The 22335-nt window shown below is 48.6% G+C and overlaps 2 protein-coding genes across 3 annotated transcripts; both read left to right on the forward strand.

Annotated features, from left to right (window-relative positions):
* Positions 1 to 407: 407 nt before the first annotated feature.
* On the forward strand, positions 408 to 15029 carry LOC139399573 (uncharacterized). The gene is made up of 12 exons (XM_071144934.1): positions 408 to 452; positions 763 to 925; positions 1394 to 1522; positions 1801 to 3122; positions 3378 to 5170; positions 5488 to 5606; positions 8582 to 8767; positions 9478 to 9594; positions 9719 to 9811; positions 10113 to 10226; positions 13716 to 13801; positions 14092 to 15029. The coding sequence occupies exons 2-12, from the start codon at positions 764 to 766 to the stop codon at positions 14318 to 14320; spliced, it is 4350 nt and encodes a 1449-aa protein (XP_071001035.1). The 5' UTR covers positions 408 to 452; position 763; the 3' UTR covers positions 14321 to 15029.
* Positions 15030 to 15117: 88 nt separating this feature from the next.
* On the forward strand, positions 15118 to 21645 carry LOC139399574 (NAD-dependent protein deacetylase sirtuin-7-like). 2 transcript variants are annotated; one of them, XM_071144936.1, is made up of 10 exons: positions 15118 to 16311; positions 16532 to 16669; positions 16891 to 16995; positions 17524 to 17594; positions 17906 to 17978; positions 18105 to 18203; positions 18612 to 18848; positions 20084 to 20164; positions 20605 to 20711; positions 21087 to 21645. In XM_071144936.1, the coding sequence occupies exons 1-10, from the start codon at positions 16225 to 16227 to the stop codon at positions 21295 to 21297; spliced, it is 1209 nt and encodes a 402-aa protein (XP_071001037.1). In that variant the 5' UTR covers positions 15118 to 16224; the 3' UTR covers positions 21298 to 21645. The 2 variants fall into 2 exon arrangements, with proteins under 2 accessions (XP_071001037.1, XP_071001036.1); XM_071144935.1 differs by having other exon boundaries at positions 15968 to 16091.
* The last annotated feature ends 690 nt before the right edge of the window (positions 21646 to 22335 follow it).

Raw genomic sequence — 22335 nt, forward strand, 5'->3', positions numbered from 1 at the left:
TACCAATAAACATCAAGATCTCGGTATATAGTTTTTCTACTGTTTTATTACTGTCCGTACAAATGAACCATATTGTGTTTACTCAACCTTTTAGCCAGTAACGTCAGTAGGTGGCAGTAGCAAATAACTGACCGAAGATTAGTTGTCTGTCAAAATACCTGGAGAGTTGTAAAATACGAAACGGAGCATGGTTTCAGCTATTTCGCATGTTTGCCAACTAGCACTTTCAAAAACAGCAATATCAAGATAATACAACTAATTATCGCTAATATACACAATATATAGGTTAACTCATGACATTATGGACGTACTTAAAGTCGGACTTGGAGTTATTATTGTGTTCAATCTTGAATCCAAATCCACCTGGTGTGTTGATCCATGACGGGATTTGTAGACGCCATGACACTTTCCTCCAAACTGTCAGTTTGTTGTCTCGACGAGGCGGGTGAAATGTAAACATACAATTGATCTCTCTTGGAAATTCGTTTAATGTAATAGTTTTAAAGCCATTCGCTAAGCAATATTTTTGGCGAGTGTTTGTAAACTTTGCATTCTATTAATTTAACATTGGGTTGTTTGATAAAGTTGGCGCTATTTTGTTGAATGATTAGTTGACCGTTAGCGAACTTTCTAGATAACGTTAGCCGCTAGCTAGCTAGATTAACTAACCACAAGTTTAAAAAAAAACTATAGTTATTTCGTGATCATCAAATAATGCATTGCTATAAAAACGAATTAACTAAACATTTCGTTTTGTTACAGAATGGAAGACTATGAAAAGTTCATACAACGCCGACTTTACGAACTGAAAAGGAAGGATAGCAACGACAACAACAAGAACCAACGCCGGACACTGGAATCACCATGTACTCGCCAAGGATCATCAGCTATCCGTTTCCATGGCTCACCCATCCTTCCTCCATTGGTAAGGCTTCGTGTTGCTGTATAACTCTATGGATATCACCACTTACATGTTCCATGGTATGTTGCCTGTGGGGAATGATGGAGCTAGTTATATGCTAGCCAGGGAACCAGTCTTTTTGCATGACAATTCCATACGGAGTTGGAAAGAGCAGAGACGACTGGCACCCAGGCTAGCTAGGTATTTATAGTCTTTATATTTTAACCTACTGTTGAAGTCGTTGTTAGCAAGGGCTTTTCTGTGACTATATGGTATATGCATATTACTTTCTTTTTCGGGCCTTACTAATGATATCTATCATTATTATGATATCTATCATTATTAAGACAGGCCTCTCATGGCAATACAAATATTTGAGGCCCAAATGGCACCCTATTCCCTATATAAGTCCTATGGGCCCTGGTCAAAAGTAGTGTACTGTAAAGGGAATAGGGGCACATAGACAAAGTCTGACTGTGTTGCCACTCCCAGCTCACAGGAGTGCAAAGAGAAGAGATGCAGAGACACAGAGAGGCAGCCAAGAGGACCATGGATAGGAGGAAGACTCGGCCCTCTGAGACGAGGATGTCCTACGTTCAGAACATTCTACACAGTGTTCAGGTAAATCCACATGAATTTTAAGTCAAATAAGGCTGGTTTCCCAAACATTGATTAACATTATTGGAGAATCTCAAATGAAATATTTTTGGGAATCGGGGAACGGTCCCATATAATTTAATTGTACACTCCTGCTACTTCAGCTAACTTAATGTATTGCCTAGCCTATAAGGTGAAAAGTATGTATTTATGTCATAACAAAGTTATGATTGTTTTCATTTCTCACCTTTCCTGTTGTTATGGTCATGTTTTTTAAATTAGTTTTCTGTCTGGTATTTTAGCTGAGGCAAGCACCAACACTGGAGGAGTTCTTTCAGGGTGAACCAGGACTAACGGCAGCCAACACCACCAACCTACACCACAGCAATGTCCGCCAGGTTCTAGCGTCGCAGGATGATGATGTCACCGAGACCAAGGACAGCTTGCCGGGGTCGTCCTCCCCACCAACCTTAACCGTCATGCATGATGGGAAAGCAGGCGTCCGAGGTCCTCCCATGACGTTGACAGCCTACGGCGCCTTCACAACAAATCACCTTACAACTCTCCATAACACCACCACTGTGAGGGAGACCTTCCTAGATAAGCTGGTCTGTGACCCACTGACACCTTCTCTAGCTAGAGAGACAACCACACACACCAACCAGGTTGCTCCACAAACAGAGACCCGGGCCAGGGAGAGACTCTTGTATGACCAGGATAAGACCACCAATGCTGAGTGTGTTCTGGAGGAGGACCTGGGTTCAGAAGAAGCAACGGTGGATCCTCTAGCTGACATCAGCCACCAGTCTTCTGGGTACGTGACGTGTGAAAACGCAGAGGCCACCCGGGTCCTGAGTCGGACTGAGGCTGGGGAGAGCATTTTGTCAGGGCCCGAGGAGGGGACACCAGTAGGAACGGGGGGGGTTCTCCTACACAGCACCTCGGATACAAACACAACCAAGGCATGTAATATCATCAGCCATCCTCCCGTTGATGCTGAAGATCTGGAGGAGGGGTCGTCCCCGTGTGACGATGACCTCATAACCGGTCGCCCCGCAGATGAGGCGAGCGTGACGTCGTCCTGGTGTAATGACGTCATACCAGACTATTTAGAGGAAGCGTTGGTAACGTGGCCTCTACAGAGCAGCGATATCACACATCCTGTAGAAGACCGCAGAGAAAGTCACCCAGGAAAGAAGTGTAGCACTGCTAATATTGTGACTTTCCCCCAGCATCAAGCCTCATCATCACTATCAGACCGTCCTGAACCCAAGATTGTAGTGACATGTCCTCAGGCTGAGGCCTCGACACCGGACCTCTGCAAACCAGACCAGAACCAGAACCAAGCGTCAGACTTAGACCTGGACCGACCGGAGGGACCATACCGGCTCAGCCTCCAGACTCTTCTAAAGAAATCCCAGGCCGTTTTGGAACGCCCCAAACCAGGCAGGAACCAGCAAGGATCAGAACCAAAGAGCCAGGCTGGAGATGTAGACTTGGACCCGGAACCAGTGGCAGGGCCGTACCGCCTCAGCCTCCAGACCCTGCTGAAGAAGTCCCAGGAGCACCGGAGACGCCAGCGTCAGCTGAAGAACCAGGCCAAGGCCTCTACTTGTCCTACCAGGTGAGAGTTGGATGTTGTTTTATTCATCTGTTTTATTGACTTCTGTTTGTCGTGTTCAGGCAAGAGGGGCAGACATATTAGAGGTTTGAAAACCCATCTTTTAGCTTTGCTTTTAGTCAGTGGTTTTACTGTTATTTTAGACCATATGTTTTTGTTTTCATCTCATTTTTTGTGGTCTGTTTGTTTTTTTATCTCCTTAATTTGAATGTTTTTACTGTAAAGTTTGTTGTGATTTGAAATGTTATTTTATTTTAGGACCCAGGAGGCCTCGACGCACCAGAAGATGGAGGAGGAGATGAGTTTCTCAGACAAGGAGAATGAGGAGTTCCTCCAGTCAGGGAGAGGGGTGGCGGAGGGAAGGAAAACCCGGGACAGGGATTGGAGAAAGGATCATCTGGGAATGGGAGTCCAGTTTTCCGGACCGCCACCACTAGAGATGTTCCCTAAGGAAGCGTGGGTTCAACGTGAGGAGGAGAAGGCGAGGTCTAGCATTGTGGAAAGAATGGGACTCGAAAAAGGATGTCGTGAAGGAATATTGAAGGAATTGGAGGCTGGAAATGGCCCTTCACATTTGGTTGGTCTAGAAGGAGACACCCAATCTCCTCCAGGAGTGGACATTGATGCTAGCTCGGCAGTCGAAGACATCCAGCTACACCTCTCACCAGACATCCAGCTACACCTCTCACCAGACATCCAGCTACACCTCTCACCAGACATCCAGCTACACCTCTCACCAGACGTCACAGCAGCACCGTCAACGCTACTGGAGAACCTTCCACATCCTATCTCAGCCGATGCCTCCATAACCCAGAAATCATTCTACCTAGTCAGGGAGAAGAGCTCTACCCTGCCGAGGCCTTCCTTTCTGGGGGGTAGTAGGTTCCAGACCGTCCCTACCCCCCAGTTTAGTATGAGCCCTATCCGCTGTAAGAGTAAAGGAGACAGTGGGGGAGGAGGGCGTGGCACCCCCAAGAGGCAGATCCTGGTAAACACACCTTTGAATGTAGATAATGAGGTGGGGTCGGTGACTGGGCAGGAAAATGATGCTTGGGACCAAAGGCATCTGCATAGAGCGCCCCTAGTGGCTGGGGGTGGTATATCACAAGGCTTTACTGCTCCTACAACTCCCCTAGTGGCTGGGGGTGGTACAACACCTATGCGTAGGAGCTCAGACCAGGCAGAACAGATAGCTCAGCTGGAGCTCAACCTGTCCAGCCTCAGAATACTGATCTCAGACCTGGAGTCCACACTAACAGAGACGCCAGAGAGCCACCAGACACACAACAACAGCCAGACTGATAATAATAGTAACCTTACCATGGAGCCGCCACATAAATACATGGACTACCATACACCTGAGAGTCAGGCAGAGAGTAACCTTACTGACAGTGAGAAAGGAAGAGGGGATGGAGGTCAGAGGTCAGCTGATAAGATGACGGTGGTCCCCTGTAGAGTCCAGGGGTGTGACAGCGTACCTCCATTGGTCAAGGAGGTGGAGATCACTGTTACAACAGGTTACAAAAAACAAGATGGTCGCCAGCAGCAGCCTCTTGCGGCGCGCCTCGTCACCTCCCTCACTCAGAAGAGGAGAGTTTCTGACGTGTTCCGGAAGGTTCCATATGATGTCATCAAGGTTCCGTCGGAAGTCATCAAGGTTCCGTCGGAAGTCATCAAGGTTCGGAATGACGTCGTCAAGATTCCAGCATCACACAAAACACCTTTCTCCGTCCTCTCAGACGCCAGTAACAACCAGCACCAGCCAATGGAGTGGAAGAGTTACCCGGAGGACCCCGCCCACTTCCAATCCATCAACCAATCGTATGACGTGGACACGCCCTCAGGGCTCTGGCTCCAGGGAGGGTCAGGGTCAGAGGGGTCGTTGAAAGGTCATGACCCCGCGGGGAAGCAGCTGACCCCTGAGAACGGAGGTGGTGGTCAGGGAGGGGCGTCAAGGGCCAAACGTAGACTGGTCATGCACACGACAGAGGGGAACAGGGGAGGAGGACGAAGAGAGGTGATGGACAGGCCTCACTCCAGTACTCCTGAAGGTAAGGCCAGCCAAGGACCACAGTGGGTTTAGATTGGAACGTCTTCCTGTCTGAGGTACGGAGGTAGAGTGACAAACATTCACATAGTAATGGATGGTCATCTCAAACTTCATTCAATGTTTTCTCAATCCATTATATAACATTCAGTGGCTCCAAACTAAAAAAAAGTGTTTTATGTTGTTTATTCATTCATTATAAAGGCAACAAGGGCAGAACAAACGTTTGTCAATCCATAATATGCCTGAATAAGAGTCTGTAAAGCACATCAGACTCCTAGCTAGCCCTTCCTGTCTGACTGTTACCTGTCTCTCTCCTAGCTGCGGTGCAGTCACACAGTCAGGAGAGCCAGCAGCTGAAGCAGCTCCAGCTGACCCATGCAGGCCAGGTCAGAGCCCTGAAGGAGGAGCAGAGGAGACAGCAGCAACAACTACTGCAGGTGAGAGAGACCCCTGACCATCACCTCAATATGACCACAGTATGACCACAGTATTACTACTATAGCTACAATACTAACCACAATACAACCTCTTACAGGTTTGGGCTCAATCCAATTTCAATTCCAGTCAAATCAGAAAGTAAACCAAATTCCAATTCCACATCTCCTCATTGAAAGGCTTTGAAGAGAATTGGTCATTGGAATTTCAGTGTACTTCCTGAATTGACCAGAATTAAAAGGGAATTGACCCCAACCCTGACCTCTAAACAATTGATGAAGCAGCAACAACTACTGCAGGTGAGAGAGACCGCTGGGCCGCAATATGACCACTACACTTGCAACTCCAATAACTGTGACGTCTAACCAAGGTCACCTATAAACCCATCCAGCTGGCACCGGTATCCCCCCCCCTGCCTGCTTCTCTCAATCAATTCCTCTCTTTCCCTCACTCTCAATTCCTCCCTCTCCCTCCTCTCAATTCCTCCCTCTCCCTCCCTCTCAATTTCTCCCTCTCCCTCATTCTCTCTCAATTCCTCCCCCTCTCTCTCTCTTTCTTTCTCTCTCAATTCCTTTATTTCTCTCCCTCTCTCTCAATTTCTCTCTCTGATTCTCTCAGATTCTTAAAATGGCCCAGCTTGTGCTGTTACATCAACCTTAATGTTCCTCAAAAGAGAGACAGGGATTTCAGCTCCTTGGCTTAATTACATCCTCACACACACAGCTTGTGCAGACTGCAGACATATGCCCATTATAAGGGACCTTGAAACTCTCCTCCAGTTTTAAGGACCAGGGAGAGATTCTACTATAAATGTTTCATTGGAGCCCTAAGAGGAAGAGTGTGTGTGTGTGTGTGTGTGTGTGTGTGTGTGTGTGTGTGTGTGTGTGTGTGTGTGTGTGTGTGTGTGTGTGTGTGTGTGTGTGTGTGTGTGTGTGTGTGTGTGTGTGTGTGTGTGTGTGTGTGTTAAGCTGAAGGACAACCAACACGTTAGCTTGCATCCATTCCTTGTATATCAATTAAACTTTGATGTCCCGAATACGACAGGTGTAGTAGACCTGACCGTGAAATGCTTACTTATAAGCCCTTAACCAACAATGCAGTTCAAGAAATAGAGTTAAGAAAATATTTACTAAATAAACTAAAGTAAAAAAATAAACACAAGAAAATGACATAACAATAACGAGGCTATATACAGAGGGTAGCGTGTGCGGGGCTGCAGGTTAGTCAAGGTCATCTGTACATATAGGTGGGATAAAGCTGCTCTGCATAGATAAAGAGCAGTGAGTAGCAGCAGTGTAAAAACAGGTGGCTTGGGGGTAGAATCTGTTAAGGAGCCTTTTGAATCGAGACTTTGCTCTCTAGTACTGCTTGTCGTGAGGTAGCAGAGAGAACAGTCACCTGGGTGACTGGAGTCTTTCACCATTTTTTGGGCCTTCCTCTGACACCGCCTGGTATAAAGGTCCTGGATGGCAGGAAGCTTGGCCCCAAAAATGTACTGGGTCGTACGCACTACCCTCTGTAATGCCTTACGTTCAGATGCCGAGCAGTTGCCATACCAGGCACCCCGCTCCACTACAGCCCCATTGATGTTAATGGTGGCCTGTTCAGTCCTCCTTTTCCTGTAGTCCACGATCAGCTCCTTTTGTCTTGCACATTGAGGGAGAGGTTGTTGTCCTGGCACCACATGGTCAGGTCTCTGACCTCCTCCCTATAAGCTGTCTCATCGTTGTCGGTGATCAGGCCCACCACTGTTGTCGTCAGCAAACTTAATGATGGTGTTGGAGTCGTACCTGGCCACGCAGTTATGAGTGAACAGGGAGTACAGGAGGGGGCAATGCAAACACCCATGAGGGACCCCCGTGTTGAGGATCAGTGTGGCAGATGTGCTGCTACCTACCCTCACCACCTGAGGGTGGCCTGTCTGGAAGTCCAGGATCCAGTTGCAGAGGGAGGTGTTTAGTCCCAGGGTCCTTAGCTTAGTGATGAGCTTTGTGGACACTATGGTGTTGAACGCTGAGCTGTAGTCAATGAACAGCATTCTCACAAAGGTGTTCCTTTTGTCCAGGTGGGAAAGGACAGTGTGGAGTGTGATTGAAATTGCCTCATCTGTGGATCTGTTGGGGTGGTATGCGAATTGGAGTGGGTCTAGGGGGTCCGGGAGGATGCTGTTGATGTGAGCCATGACCAGCCTTTCTAAGCACTTCATGGCTACCGATGTGAAAATCATTTGGGCAGGTTACCTTCCGTCTGTGTGTGTCTCTGTAGCTCTAACAACATCATTAACATAAAACTGTTTAATAATTAAACCTGTCTTCTCCCCTCCCTCCATCATTGAGGATGTGTTGCCTGTAACAGGAGGTTAGCTGGGCCGTGGATATAGAGCTGGAGGGAGACAGGGATGTAGGGTAGCTGGGCCGTGGATAGAGAGATGGAGGGAGACAGGGATGTAGGGTAGCTGGGCCGTGGATAGAGAGATTGAGGGAGACAGGGATGGAGGGTAGCTGGGCCGTGGATAGAGAGATTGAGGGAGACAGGGATGTAGGGTAGCTGGGCCGTGGATAGAGAGATTGAGGGAGACAGGGATGTAGGGTAGATGGGATGGAAGGAAGGAGGCAGAGGGGGGATATGACACCGAAAAGGAGATGATCATTAGTTTAATTCATGAGGGGTGCTGGTTAAGTGCCGGATAGTCACTCTGAGCGCTAATTCTCTCTCTCTCTCTCTCTCTCTCTCTCTCTCTCTCTCTCTCTCTCTCTCTCTCATATTCCTCTTTCTCTCTTTCTCTCTCTCTCTTTCTCTCTCTCTTTCTCTCTCTCTCTTTCTCTCTTTCTCTCTCTCTCATTCCTCTCTCTCTCATTCCTCTCTTTCTCTCTCTCATTCCTCTCTCTCTCATTCCTCTCTTTCTCTCTCTCTTTCCTCTCTCTCTTGCCTCTCTCTTGCCTCTCTCTCTCTCTCATTCCTCTCTCCCGTCTGTTAGATGCTGGCCGTACGTTACCAGCTGCTCCAGAGTTTGTCCTTCCCTGTGTCCTCCTGCCCCACATCCAGTGCATGTCTAGGGGACAACACAACCTCCCTCCTCCCCCTCTCTTCCATCCCCCTCTCCATCCCTCTATTCTCCCCCTCAGCAGGATCCCTCCTTTCAGACCCAGACTCCCCCTCACGGGTAAATTCAATTCACACCTGACTGACTTTGTATATTTGGATCTTCAGTTTATAATCAACAAGTGAGAAGCACAACAGTTAGTTGTAGGATGATTCAAGTCAGGGTGTGTGTGTGTGTGCGTTTGTATGTGTCTGTGTGTGTGTCTACAGCTACAGTTGGCCACCAGTTGAAAGGACCTTGAGAATCTGGGTGGGAAATTAATTGGTTGTCATTGACAGAATTGGTATTTCTCCTCTCGTCTCTCCCCACCCCCCTCGTCTCGTCCCCTCCCCTCTCCCCACCCCCTCTTCTCTCCCCACCCCCCTCGTCTCGTCCCCTCCCCTCTCCCCACCCCCTCTTCTCTCCCCACCCCCTCTTCTCTCCCCACCCCCTCTTCTCTCCCCACCCCCTCTTCTCTCCCCACCCCCTCCTCTCTCCTCACCCCCCTCCTCTCTCCTCACCCCCCTCCTCTCTCCCCACCCCCCTCCTCTCTCCCCACCCCCCTCGTCTTGTCCCTCTTCTCTCCCTACCCCCCTCCTCTCTCCCCACCCCCCTCCTCTCTCCCCACCCCCCTCCTCTCTCCCCACCCCGCTCGTCTTGTCCCTCTTCTCTCCCCACCCCCCTCCTCTCTCCCCACACCCTTCCCTCCCCTCCTCTCTCCCCACCTCTCTCCCCCACCCCCTCCTCTCTCCCCCTCCACTACCCACCCCCCTCCTCTCTCCCCTCCTCAGTCTCCCAGGTGTCTGTCTGTGTGTTACGGTCCCCTGGTGGCAGCAGCAGTGAAGGGATACCTAACCAGGAGGCTCCTACACACAGAGAGAGTGGTACAGCTGCTATGTACCATCAAGGTGACACACACAGTCTCAGAAACACACAGCCCATCATGGGATTTATCAAAGATGTGATTTACGGATGTGTGTTTAATCATTTATTTTGTGCATGACTTTGTGTGTGTGTGTGTGTCTCCCTCAGGACACGCAGCAGTTCCTACAGTCCTTCCAGCCCCAGAGCCCTGGGAGAGACCGCAGGCAAGACCTGGTGCTGCAGGAGAGAGTCACACTGCAGGTAACTAACACACACACTGGCGCGCACAACACCGTCTCTACACACACACACTCTGGCGCACACAACACCGTCTCTACACACACACACTCTGGCGCGCACAACACCGTCTCTACACACACACACTCTGGCGCACACAACACCGTCTCTACACACACACACACACACTGGCGTGCACAACACCGTCTCTACACACACACTCTGGCGTGCACAACACCGTCTCTACACACACACACTCTGGCGTGCACAGCACCGTCTCTACACACACAGAAGACTAATTCTCAGGAGTGGTGTTTTGTTCCAGCTCCGCTCGGCGCGTTATGAGGTCCAGGACATCTTCTGTCTGTCAGCAGGAGACAGGATGCAGATCATCAGCTGGGACAGACAGCTGGCCAGGGACAGAGAGATGAAACGCAAGGTAACCACCACGGGGGGGGGGGGGGGGGGACAGAGAGATGAAACGCAAGGTAACCACAGGGGGGGGGGGGGGGGGGGCAGAGAGATGAAACACAAGGTAACCACGGGGGGGGGGGGCAGAGAGATGAAACACAAGGTAACCACGGGGGGGGGGGGGGGGGGGGGGTAACCACGCAGAGAGATGAAACACAAGGTAACCACAGGGGGGGGGGGGGGGGGGGACAGAGAGATGAAACACAAGGTAACCACAGGGGGGGGGGACAGAGAGATGAAACACAAGGTAACCACAGGGGGGGGGACAGAGATGAAACGCAAGGTAACCACGGGGGGGGGGGGGGGGGGCAGAGAGATGAAACACAAGGTAACCACAGGGGGGGGGGGGACAGAGGGATGAAACGCAAGGTAACCACGGGGGGGGGGGGGGGGGGGGACAGGGAGATGAAACACAAGGTAACCACGGGGGGGACGGGACACAGGGAGATGAAACGCAAGGTAACCACGGGGGGGGGGGACAGAGAGATGAAACACAAGGTAACCACAGGGGGGGACGGGACACAGGGAGATGAAACGCAAGGTAACCACGGGGGGGGGGACAGAGATGAAACGCAAGGTAACCACGGGGGGGACGGGACACAGGGAGATGAAACGCAAGGTAACCACGGGGGGGCAGAGATGAAACCAAGGTAACCACGGGGGGGACGGGACACAGAGAGATGATGAAACGCAAGGTAACCACGGGGGGGACGGGACACAGAGAGATGAAACGCAAGGTAACCACTTGGGGGACGGGACACAGAGAGATGAAACGCAAGGTAACCACGGGGGGGACGGGACACAGAGAGATGAAACGCAAGGTAACCACGGGGGGGGGGGGACAGAGAGATGAAACGCAAGGTAACCACGGGGGGGGGGGGGGGGGCAGAGAGATGAAACGCAAGGTAACCACGGGGGGGCAGAGATGAAACGCAAGGTAACCAACAGAGAGATGAAACACAAGGTAACGGGACACAGAGAGATGAAACGCAAGGTAACCACGGGGGGGACGGGACACAGAGAGATGAAACGCAAGGTAACCACTTGGGGGAACCAGAGAGATGAAACGCAAGGTAACCACGGGGGGGACGGGACACAGAGAGATGAAACGCAAGGTAACCAAGGTAACGCAAGGTAACCACGGGGGGGGGGGGGGGGGGGGCAGAGAGATGAAACGCAAGGTAACCACGGGGGGGCAGAGATGAAACGCAAGGTAACCACGGGGGGGACAGAGAGATGAAACGCAAGGTAACCACGGGGGGGGGACAGAGAGATGAAACGCAAGGTAACCACGGGGGGGACAGAGAGATGAGACGCAAGGTAACCACGGGGGGGACAGAGAGATGAGACGCAAGGTAACCACGGGGGGGGCGACAGGGAGATGAAAACAAGGTAACCACGGGGGGGACGGGACACAGGGAGATGAAACGCAAGGTAACCACGGGGGGGGGACAGAGAGATGAAACACAAGGTAACCACGGGGGGGGGGGGGGACAGGGAGATGAAACACAAGGTAACCACGGGGGGGACGGGACACAGGGAGATGAAACGCAAGGTAACCACGGGGGGGGGGGGGGACAGAGATGAAACGCAAGGTAACCACGGGGGGGACGGGACACAGGGAGATGAAACGCAAGGTAACCACAGGGGGGCAGAGATGGAACGCAAGGTAACCACGGGGGGGGACAGAGAGATGAAACGCAAGGTAACCACGGGGGGGGACAGAGAGATGAAACGCAAGGTAACCACGGGGACACAAGGTAACCACGGGGGGGACGGGACACAGGGAGATGAAACGCAAGGTAACCACGGGGGGGGGGACAGAGAGATGAAACACAAGGTAACCAACGAAACACAAGGTAACCACGGGGGGGACGGGACACAGGGAGATGAAACGCAAGGTAACCACGGGGGGGGGGGGGACAGAGATGAAACGCAAGGTAACCACGGGGGGGACGGGACACAGGGAGATGAAACGCAAGGTAACCACAGGGGGGCAGAGATGGAACAAGGTAACCACGGGGGGGGGAGATGAAACGCAAGGTAACCACGGGGGGGGACAGAGAGATGAAACGCAAGGTAACCACGGGGGGGGGGGGGGACGACGACAGGGAGATGAAACGCAAGGTAACCACGGGGGGGGGACAGAGAGATGAAACACAAGGTAACCACGGGGGGGACGGGACACAGAGAGATGAAACGCAAGGTAACCACGGGGGGGACGGGACACAGAGAGATGAAACGCAAGGTAACCACTTGGGGGACGGGACACAGAGAGATGAAACGCAAGGTAACCAACCACAGAGAGATGAAACGCAAGGTAACCACGGGGGGGACGGGACACAGAGAGATGAAACGCAAGGTAACCACGGGGGGGGGGACAGAGAGATGAAACGCAAGGTAACCACGGGGGGGCAGAGATGAAACGCAAGGTAACCACGGGGGGGACAGAGATGAAACGCAAGGTAACCACGGGGGGGGGGACAGAGAGATGAAACGCAAGGTAACCACGGGGGGGACAGAGAGATGAGACGCAAGGTAACCACGGGGGGGGGGGGGACAGAGAGATGAAACGCAAGGTAACCACGGGGGGGACAGAGAGATGAGACGCAAGGTAACCACGGGGGGGGACAGAGAGATGAAGCGCAAGGTAACCACGGGGGGGACAGAGAGATGAGACGCAAGGTAACCACGGGGGGGGGACAGAGAGATGAAGCGCAAGGTAACCACGGGGGGGACAGAGAGATGAAACGCAAGGTAACCACGGAGGGGGGACAGAGAGATGAGACGCAAGGTAACCACAGGGGGGACAGAGAGATGAGACGCAAGGTAACCACGGGGGGGGGGGAAGACAGGGAGATGAAACACAAGGTAATAGTGTTACTTTATTTTTTATTTTTGTCCATCAGGCTAACGCGTTTTGGCAGTTAAACCTTCATCAAGACTTTTTTATTTAAAAAAAATTGTTTCACATTTATTTAACCAGGTAGGCCAGTTGAGAACCAGTTCTCATTTACAACTGAGACCTGGCCAAGATAAAGCATAGACTTCCAGTCGTTATGCTAACGCTAGTTAGAAATTGCTCTAGCATTAGTGAGCAACATCTTTCAAACTGCACACAGAGACATGACCTCATCAGGCTGGGGAAGTAGACAAAGGGCCTCACAGCCACAATCCCCAACTATCTCTACGTTAACACTACAATCGCCCTCTAAACCCGACAAATAGCATTTAGGTATCATGATGACATTTGAGATATTTTGGGACACAATTAGTGACTTCCTAGTGCACAATAAAGCCTCCAACATGAGATGCTTTGGGGGTCTGGATAGAAAGATTAGGATTGAATGTAGAACAAATATACATCAGCATACACAAATTTAAGGAGTGTTTGTGTATCAAACTGTGTGTGTGTGTGTGTGTGTGTGTGTGTGTGTGTGTGTGTTTGGGTCCACAGATTGGGGAAACGGGGTCGACCAGGGGGAAGACTTCTCTGTCAGCTGCTACACAGAAAGCTCTGGAGAGGAAGAGAGGAGTCATGATGTGAGTCCTGTAATAGAAAATGTGTCACTAGACCAGATAGTTAAGTTATTGTATATAAAACAGACATTGTCAGACCAAACAGAAAGTGTATGACTTGTATGTTCAGGGTTATCAGCACAAGGTTAGGGTTGTGTTAATAACATGTTTGGTTTCAAGAAGAGCCATACTTCTACCCAAGCTAATACAGCCCAGGCAGTGACTACTGCCCACCATAGTGATATTATGATACTAGTAAAAGAGTCCTACTGTCTCACTAATCAACCTATTGTTCTCCTCTCTTCTCCCATCAGGAGGAAAGTGGCAGAGGGGCAGAGGGGGACTGGAGCTGGGGTTGTAGCCGGCCAGAAGGGCCCTCTGGCTGGGGCAGAGAGGCAGAGGGGGACTGGAGCTGGGGTTGTAGCTGGTCAGAAGGGCCCTCTGGCTGGGGCAGAGGGGAACGTTGTGAAGCGGATACGTGGGTCTTTTCGACCCAACCCTCAAAGGGTCCCCAAGACCACCCAGTCCCGCAGATCTCGGTGAAGATGATCTACTTATCAGGCTAGACTGGACCGGAACTGGGTCGTGTTCATTTTGGCACAGTGTTGTAGCAAAACGTTTTGCACAGGAGAACGAAAACGAGTGTTTCTTATTGGACAAGTTCAGGGTCATATTCATTAGTGAAAATGTTTTGGAAAACGAAAACAAGCGTTTCTTATTGGACAAGTTCAGGTAGTCCCTCCCTTGACCCAGGTAATGAATACTGTTGATACCTAAAAAGATATACACACACAATCCATCTCACTTAACCCTAAAACAATACGCCCCTATGGGCCCTGGTCAAAAGTAGTGCACTACAAAGGGTTGCCATTTGGGACGCTTCCATAGTGTTTCTTGCTAAGCAGTGGACATCAGGAAAGTATTGTATTTTAACTTGATTGTATTCTACAAAGGCACAACTCACTGCATTCAAATGCATCTTAGCTACTACATACTGTATGTGACAATCTATTCTTACCACAAGACCTCAGGACTTGTTTTTGGACACACTGTTTGTAATGTGTTAGTTTTACACTTGTTATACTATTTATATTTCCTATACCAATTTGTGGTACAGTATTGGGATGGCAATGCAACCAAAGCCCAGAAAACCCAAGTCTATATTTGAAGGTCTGTTCTGAGTTTTCATCTTTCCTACTGTTTTTGTTCTAAATTATTTAGTGTTTTTTAATAAACGTTTTTTAATAAAAAATGTACTTGTCAGGTTGGTTTAATGAAAACTGAACAAAAATATAAACACAACATTCAACAATTAACAATATTACTGAGTTAAGAGTTCATATAAGGAAATCAGTCAATTGAGATGAATTCATGGGGTCTTAATCTATGGATTTCACATGACTGGGCAGGGGCACAGCCATGGGTGGGCCTGGAGGGCATAGGCCCTCCCAATTGGGAGCCAATCAGAATGAGTTTTTTCCCCACAAAAGGGCTTTAATACAAACAAATACTCAGTTTCATCAGCAGTCCTGGTGGTTGATCTCAGACGATCCCCCAGGTGAAGAAGCCGGATGTGGAGGACCTGGGCTGGTGTGATTACACGTGCTCTATGGTTGGGAGGCTAGTTGGATGTACTGCCAAATTCTCTTAAACGATGTGAGGTGGCTTATGGTAGAGAAATTAACATTCAATTTTCTGGCAACAGCTCTGGTGGACATCCCTGCAGTCACATGCCAATTGCATGCTCCTTTGAAACTTGAGACATCTGTGGTCTTGTGTGACAAAACTGCACACTTTAGAGTGTCCTTCTATTGTCCCCAGCAGAAGGTGCACCTGTGTAATGATCATGCTCTTTAATCAGCTTCTTGATGTGCCACACCTGACAGGTATTATCTTGGCAGAGGAGAAATGCTCACTAACAGGGATGTAAACAAATTTGTGCACAAAATTTGAGCGAAATAAGCTTTTTGTGCGTATGTAACATGTCTAGGCTCTTTTATCTCAGCTCATGAGACCAACACTTTACATGTTGCATTTATATTTTTGTTCGGTATAGTTTTTACATTCATTTCTGAGTTCTAGTAAACGTTTATATTGTGAGAACGCCAGTGGGCGCAGTTTTTTTCGAAAGCTACATTTGGCCTATTCGACGACATCCGTCCATAGCTGTCGTTGGTTTGTCTGTCAGTGTGATTCCACGTCTGTGAGAATGGAAGAGGAACCAGACACAGGCGCGTCTTCTCGGGATGAGAGAAAAGCTAAAGAGAAGGCTGAAATACTGCAAAGGGAAACCCAGCGGAACAGTTTCAAACTGGTCAGAGAGGAGAGACTGGAGATTTGTGTAGTCCACTGTTTACAAGCTAGCTAGATGTTATGCTAGCCGGCTAGCAAGCTACACCGGTGGCTTGCAAAATAACACTTATTGCAATGCATTGCAACGTTTAACAATGTTGAGAACTTTGGATAAAACTCTGACATTGTTCGTACCGAGTGACATTGTCAAGAGTAGATATTGCCCATTCATGTATTCCAAAGTTAGTAACTATTGCATTCCTTTGCGTCATTCTCAATGTAAAATAATCACCTGGCAATGACTACCGAAATGTTCAGGGCTCATATAAAGCTTATCCGAGTAGGAGTACTGATTTAGGATCAGTTTTCCCTATTAGATCACATGGACAGGGGGCACCTGATCCTAGATCAGCACTCTTACAGTTTGTACATTGTAATTATCTATCGTCGCATCCTTTCCAGGTAGCTAAGATCCTGAAGAAGCAGGAGAGTGAGCGGACACAGGAGGAGTCTGCGGATCTACTTCTGCACCAGGACACCGTACAGGAGCTGTGTTCGCGGCAGGTCCGCAGGAACATTCTAAAGAGGAAGCAAGAAGAGGTCTGGTTGACGCGTCTTTAGAACTGCCCAATAACACAGCCTGGTTCCAGATCTGTTTGGGCGATCTTCCCAACTGCTTGTCACTTCAAACATGGCATGGCAATTCCATTGGAAGTTGGCACAAACAGACTGGCACCCAGGCTACCAATAACATGGTCTAAGTGGCGCGCTCTCTCCTTGTCTCATGCTTGATATGTCTCTCTGTCTTTGTGCTGTTGTAGGTATTTGATGATACAGAGGACCTGAGGTGTAAAGTGGGACAGTTGGCTGAGGCAGTCAGACAGGCTCAACACCTGGTTATCTACACTGGAGCCGGGATCAGTACGGTAAATACTGGGGCTCTGTATTTCACACTATGGCTGCGCTCCACTGGTCTAAGTGCCAGTTTATTTATGCTATCATGTCAACTCATTGTCATGCCAACCAAATATTTGACAGCAGTGGAGTTGGCAAGAGCACAAACAGATCTGGGGTCAGGGTATAACTTTGTTCTGGGGTGTATTCACAGGAACCGGATGGCTAAAACGGGGAGGGACTAACCTGAACCAAAATGAAATGCTTGTTTTCATTGCGAAGCGTTTTCTACGGTGTGCACTCATATAGCCTTTTTCAAATCTCTCCTCGGGGACCCCCGGCCGTTCTTGAACTTTGAACTTTTCCAGAGGTAGCACACCCTATTCAACTTGCAGGAGTTATTAGGGTTAAGGGCCTTGCTCAATGGCACATCGGCAGATTTTTCACCTAGTCTGCTCGGAGTTTCGAACCAGCGACCTTTCCGGTTACTGGCCCAATCGGCTAGGCTACCTGTCACCCATCATGACAAGAGTGACATGTTTCTGTGTCATGTTTTGCAGGCAGCGTCCATCCCAGACTACAGGGGACCAAATGGGGTTTGGACACAGCTACAGAAGGGCAGAGCTGTCAGGTGAGACAGGCTGGAGTCAACAAGATGGCATCTTCGTCATACTGCATGTAATTAAGTCAACAAGATGGCATCTTCGTCATACTGCATGTAATTAAGTCAACAAGATGGCAACTTCGTCATACTGCATGTAATTAAGTCAACAAGATGGTATCTTCGTCATACTGCATGTAATTAAGTCAACAAGAGTGCATCTTCATCATACTGCATGTCATTGAGTCAACAAGATGGTATCTTCGTCATACTGCATGTAATTAAGTCGAGGGCAACTTCGTCATACTGCATGTCATTAAGTAATCTCTCTCTCTCAACAGATCGTCAGACCTGAGTGAAGCAGAACCTACTCTTACACACATGTGTATCAGGATGCTGCATGAGGAGAACATGGTCAGTGAGCTGGTTGTGTGTCGTCATGGACCTTGTGCTTGTAGCTTCTTCCGATAATTGAAAGGTTTTGAGGTGTCTGTCTGATGATTTCCAACGTGTGTTTGGCATTCGTGTGTGTGTGTGCAGGTGCAGCATGTAGTGTCGCAGAACTGTGATGGGCTCCACCTGCGTAGCGGTCTTCCCAGACACACCCTCTCTGAGCTGCACGGCAACATGTTCATCGAGGTAGGACACACACACTCACTACATACAGTACATACAGTACATACTACAAACAGTATATACTACATACAGTATATACACAGTATACTACATACAGTATATACTACATACAGTATATACTACATACAGTGTATACTACATACAGTGTATACTACATACAGTGTATACTACATACAGTACACAGTGTATACTACATACAGTACACAGTGTATACTACATACAGTACATAGTGTATACTACATACAGTACATAGTGTATACTACATACAGTGTATACTACATACAGTACATACCACATACAGTGTATACTACATACAGTACATACAGTGTATACCACATACAGTGTATACTACATACAGTATGTTCCACCTAAAGAACTCACTGTATTATTCTGACATTTCCTGTTTTACAGGTGTGTACTTCCTGTTCCCCGGTGAGGGAGTTTGTGCGACTCTTTGACGTGACGGAGCGCACCGCGAGGCACCGGCACGGGACGGGGCGGCGGTGCGCCCACTGCGGGGGCGAGCTCAGGGACACCATCGTACATTTCGGGGAGAGGGGCACCCTGGAGCAGCCTCTCAACTGGAGGGGGGCATCGAACGCTGCTGAGAGGGCTGACGTTATCCTCTGTCTGGGCTCCAGTCTGAAGGTAAGGACAACATGTACCAACACACAGCATCAATAAAGCCTGAAGGTAAGGACAGGACCACATGTACCAACACACAGCATCAATAAAGCCTGAAGGTAAGGACCACATGTACCAACACACAGCATCAATAAAGCCTGAAGGTAAGGACAGGACCACATGTACCAACACACAGCATCAATAAAGCCTGAAGGTAAGGACCACATGTACCAACACACAGCATCAATAAAGCCTGAAGGTAAGGACAGGACCACATGTACCAACACACAGCATCAATAAAGCCTGAAGGTAAGGACCACATGTACAAATACACAGCATCAATAAAGCCTGAAGGTAAGGACCACATGTACCAACACACAGCATCAATAAAGCCTGAAGGTAAGGACCACATGTACCAACACACAGCATCAATAAAGCCTGAAGGTAAGGACCACATGTACCAACACACAGCATCAATAAAGCCTGAAGGACAGGACCACATGTACCAACACACAGCATCAATAAAGCCTGAAGGTAAGGACCACATGTACCAACACACAGCATCAATAAAGCCTGAAGGTAAGGACCACATGTACCAACACACAGCATCAATAAAGCCTGAAGGTAAGGACCACATGTACCAACACACAGCATTAATAAAGCCTGAAGGTAAGGACCACATGTACCAACACACAGCATCAATAAAGCCTGAAGGTAAGGACAACATGTACCAACACACAGCATCAATAAAGCCTGAAGGTAAGGACAACATGTACCAACACACAGCATCAATAAAGCCTGAAGGTAAGGACCACATGTACCAACACACAGCATCAATAAAGCCTGAAGGTAAGGACAGCATGTACCAACACACAGCATCAATAAAGCCTGAAGGTAAGGACAGCATGTACCAACACACAGCATCAATAAAGCCTGAAGGTAAGGACAGCATGTACCAACACACAGCATCAATAAAGCCTGAAGGTAAGGACCACATGTACCAACACACAGCATCAATAAAGCCTGAAGGTAAGGACAGCATGTACCAACACACAGCAGGACTGTCAGGATTAATAGACTAAAACAGAGTGCTGCCACCTCACAGGACAACGGAATTAAATGCAAAATGAAATGGGACTTCTGTGAATATTGAATAGAATTGAGTGTTTTTTTTTTAGTTGTAGAACCTTGACTGGCTCCTCCTACTCCGTTTGTATGTCATCAGTGTGGTTAGACTGATCTTTCCATCTCGTTACCAGGTGCTGAAGAAGTATGGCTGTCTATGGAGCATGAATAGACCTGCTATCAGGAGACCCAAACTCTATATCGTCAATCTACAGGTCATCTTGCTACTACTTACCATGATCCAGTGTCTCCTAATCCTGGTCCCTGGCATTGCCCCAGCATTAACATATTCATGATTAGTGCTCTTAATTGCACCTCTTTGGGCCCCCGGGACCAGGATTGGGAAACACTGACTTGAACCAATAAAGCCTTTGTGTTTGAGTTGAATCTTGATCATTCAATGTAGTTTCACTTAGTTCTCCCACAGAGATGGGCCCTGGTCACAAGTAGTGCACTATAAAGGGCCCTGGTCACAAGTAGTGCACTATAAAGGGCCCTGGTCACAAGTAGTGCACTATAAAGGGCCCTGGTCACAAGTAGTGCACTATAAAGGGCCCTGGTCACAAGTAGTGCACTATAAAGGGCCCTGGTCACAAGTAGTGCACTATAAAGGGAATCGGGTGGCTGATTGATGATGACCTCTGTCTTGTTTTAGTGGACACCTAAAGACGACCTGGCCACGCTGAAGATCCATGGGAAATGTGACGACGTGATGCGTCTCCTTATGGAGGAGCTGAACATTCAGATCCCTGCCTACAACCAGTAAGACCTGTCTCAAAACACACACACACACACCCCTCGGCTGTCTTCACTAGGAAGCAAACTGGTTGGAACGGGGAGGGACATACCTCAACTTGTTCTTGCTAAAAGTTTTTTAAATTTAACCATTATTTAACTAGGCAAGTCATGATCAGTTGAATGTTATGGTGTTGAATCGGGTGCGTTTGTCCTCGCACTATCATTTTTTAAATTGCACCGCTTTGGGTCCCCAGGACCAAGATTGGAAACCACTGACTTGAACCAATAAAGCCTGTGTTAGAGTTGAATGCTATTAGTTATGCTATGGTGTGCACTAATGAATACACCCCACCTGGATCACCCTGACTGACTCATTCCTAACTGCCCTTCCTTCATCAGGACAGAGGACCCTGTACTCAGCTTGGCCACGCCGCTGAGACCAGAAGAGGAGGACAGTTACACTCGTAAACTCATAGCTCCGCCCGCTGGCGGGGAGGACTGCTCACCAGACTCCCTGGGACAGGGTGGAGGAACAGCAGTACAAGGAGGCTGGTTCGGACGAGGATACTCCAAAGGGAGGAAGAGGAAGAGGAGGAAGGTGGTGGTGTAGCAGAACGTTAATCATAGTAGAAATTTGACAGACGATTCTCCATCTCCTTTTTGTTCCGATTGGTTGTTTTGAAATGGACTTTGATAGTAAGGAAGACGTCACAGCAGAAAGAAGTGAGGGGGGAAAACCTCACTAAGACGGAGCTGTTTGTGATGCAGAGTATTATGAAGTATTATTATGGTTTCAGATATACTACCTCTCTAAGCCTGAGGGAGCATCCTAATAATCTCCACTTTCTGGTCGTCACTAGTTACCACAGCCGCAAAGTCACAAACCCTGCCTCTCTCCACAATTTAAAATTACATTTAAACCTTAACCACACTGCTAACCTTATGCCTAATCTTAAATTATGACCAAAAATCCCCCCCCCCCCCCCCCCCCCAAAAAAAAAAAAATATATATAAAAAATATATATATATAGATATGATATAGCCAATTTTGACTTTGTGGTTGTGCTATCTAGTGGAAACACTTTCTCCTGAAGTGTGCACTTGTTGACTTCCCATCATGGATTTAAATGGAAATGGCCGGTATTTGGAAACTCCCTCTGATCCATGCCTACACTAATCCAATGCTTTTAAGTTTGTGGGGAGTAGTGAACACTTCAGGAGGAGAGATTATTGGGCTGTAACCTAAGAGTTTGGTTTTTCAATTAAATGGTGCTTTTATGTAGTTTTCATAGGAGTGGTGTTTTGTGTTTGTTACATGCACAGCACCTTACTAACTTTCCTCAGGGTTGCCGTCGGCGATGCCATCCTATTACAGTACAGTACATTCATGGCATTAGTATCTGTCATTGGATGGTGTTATTGTCAGGCATTTGGTTTTACAATAATGGAAGTGTGAATTTAGTGTTTGTCCCAAATGGCAACCTATTCTCTATGGGTCCTGGTCAAAAGTAGAGCACTACATGGGGAAGAGGGTACCATTTGGGATGGGAATCTCAGTGTTAAATGTTGTGTTTTCTTGGTGCTACACATCAGTGTTCTCCCCAAAGAATAGAAGAGTCGCTGCGCCTCCTTGTGGACTGGCTACGCC

The sequence above is a fragment of the Oncorhynchus clarkii genome, unplaced genomic scaffold (genome assembly GCF_045791955.1).
Source record: "Oncorhynchus clarkii lewisi isolate Uvic-CL-2024 unplaced genomic scaffold, UVic_Ocla_1.0 unplaced_contig_13870_pilon_pilon, whole genome shotgun sequence".
Lineage (NCBI taxonomy): Eukaryota > Metazoa > Chordata > Actinopteri > Salmoniformes > Salmonidae > Oncorhynchus > Oncorhynchus clarkii.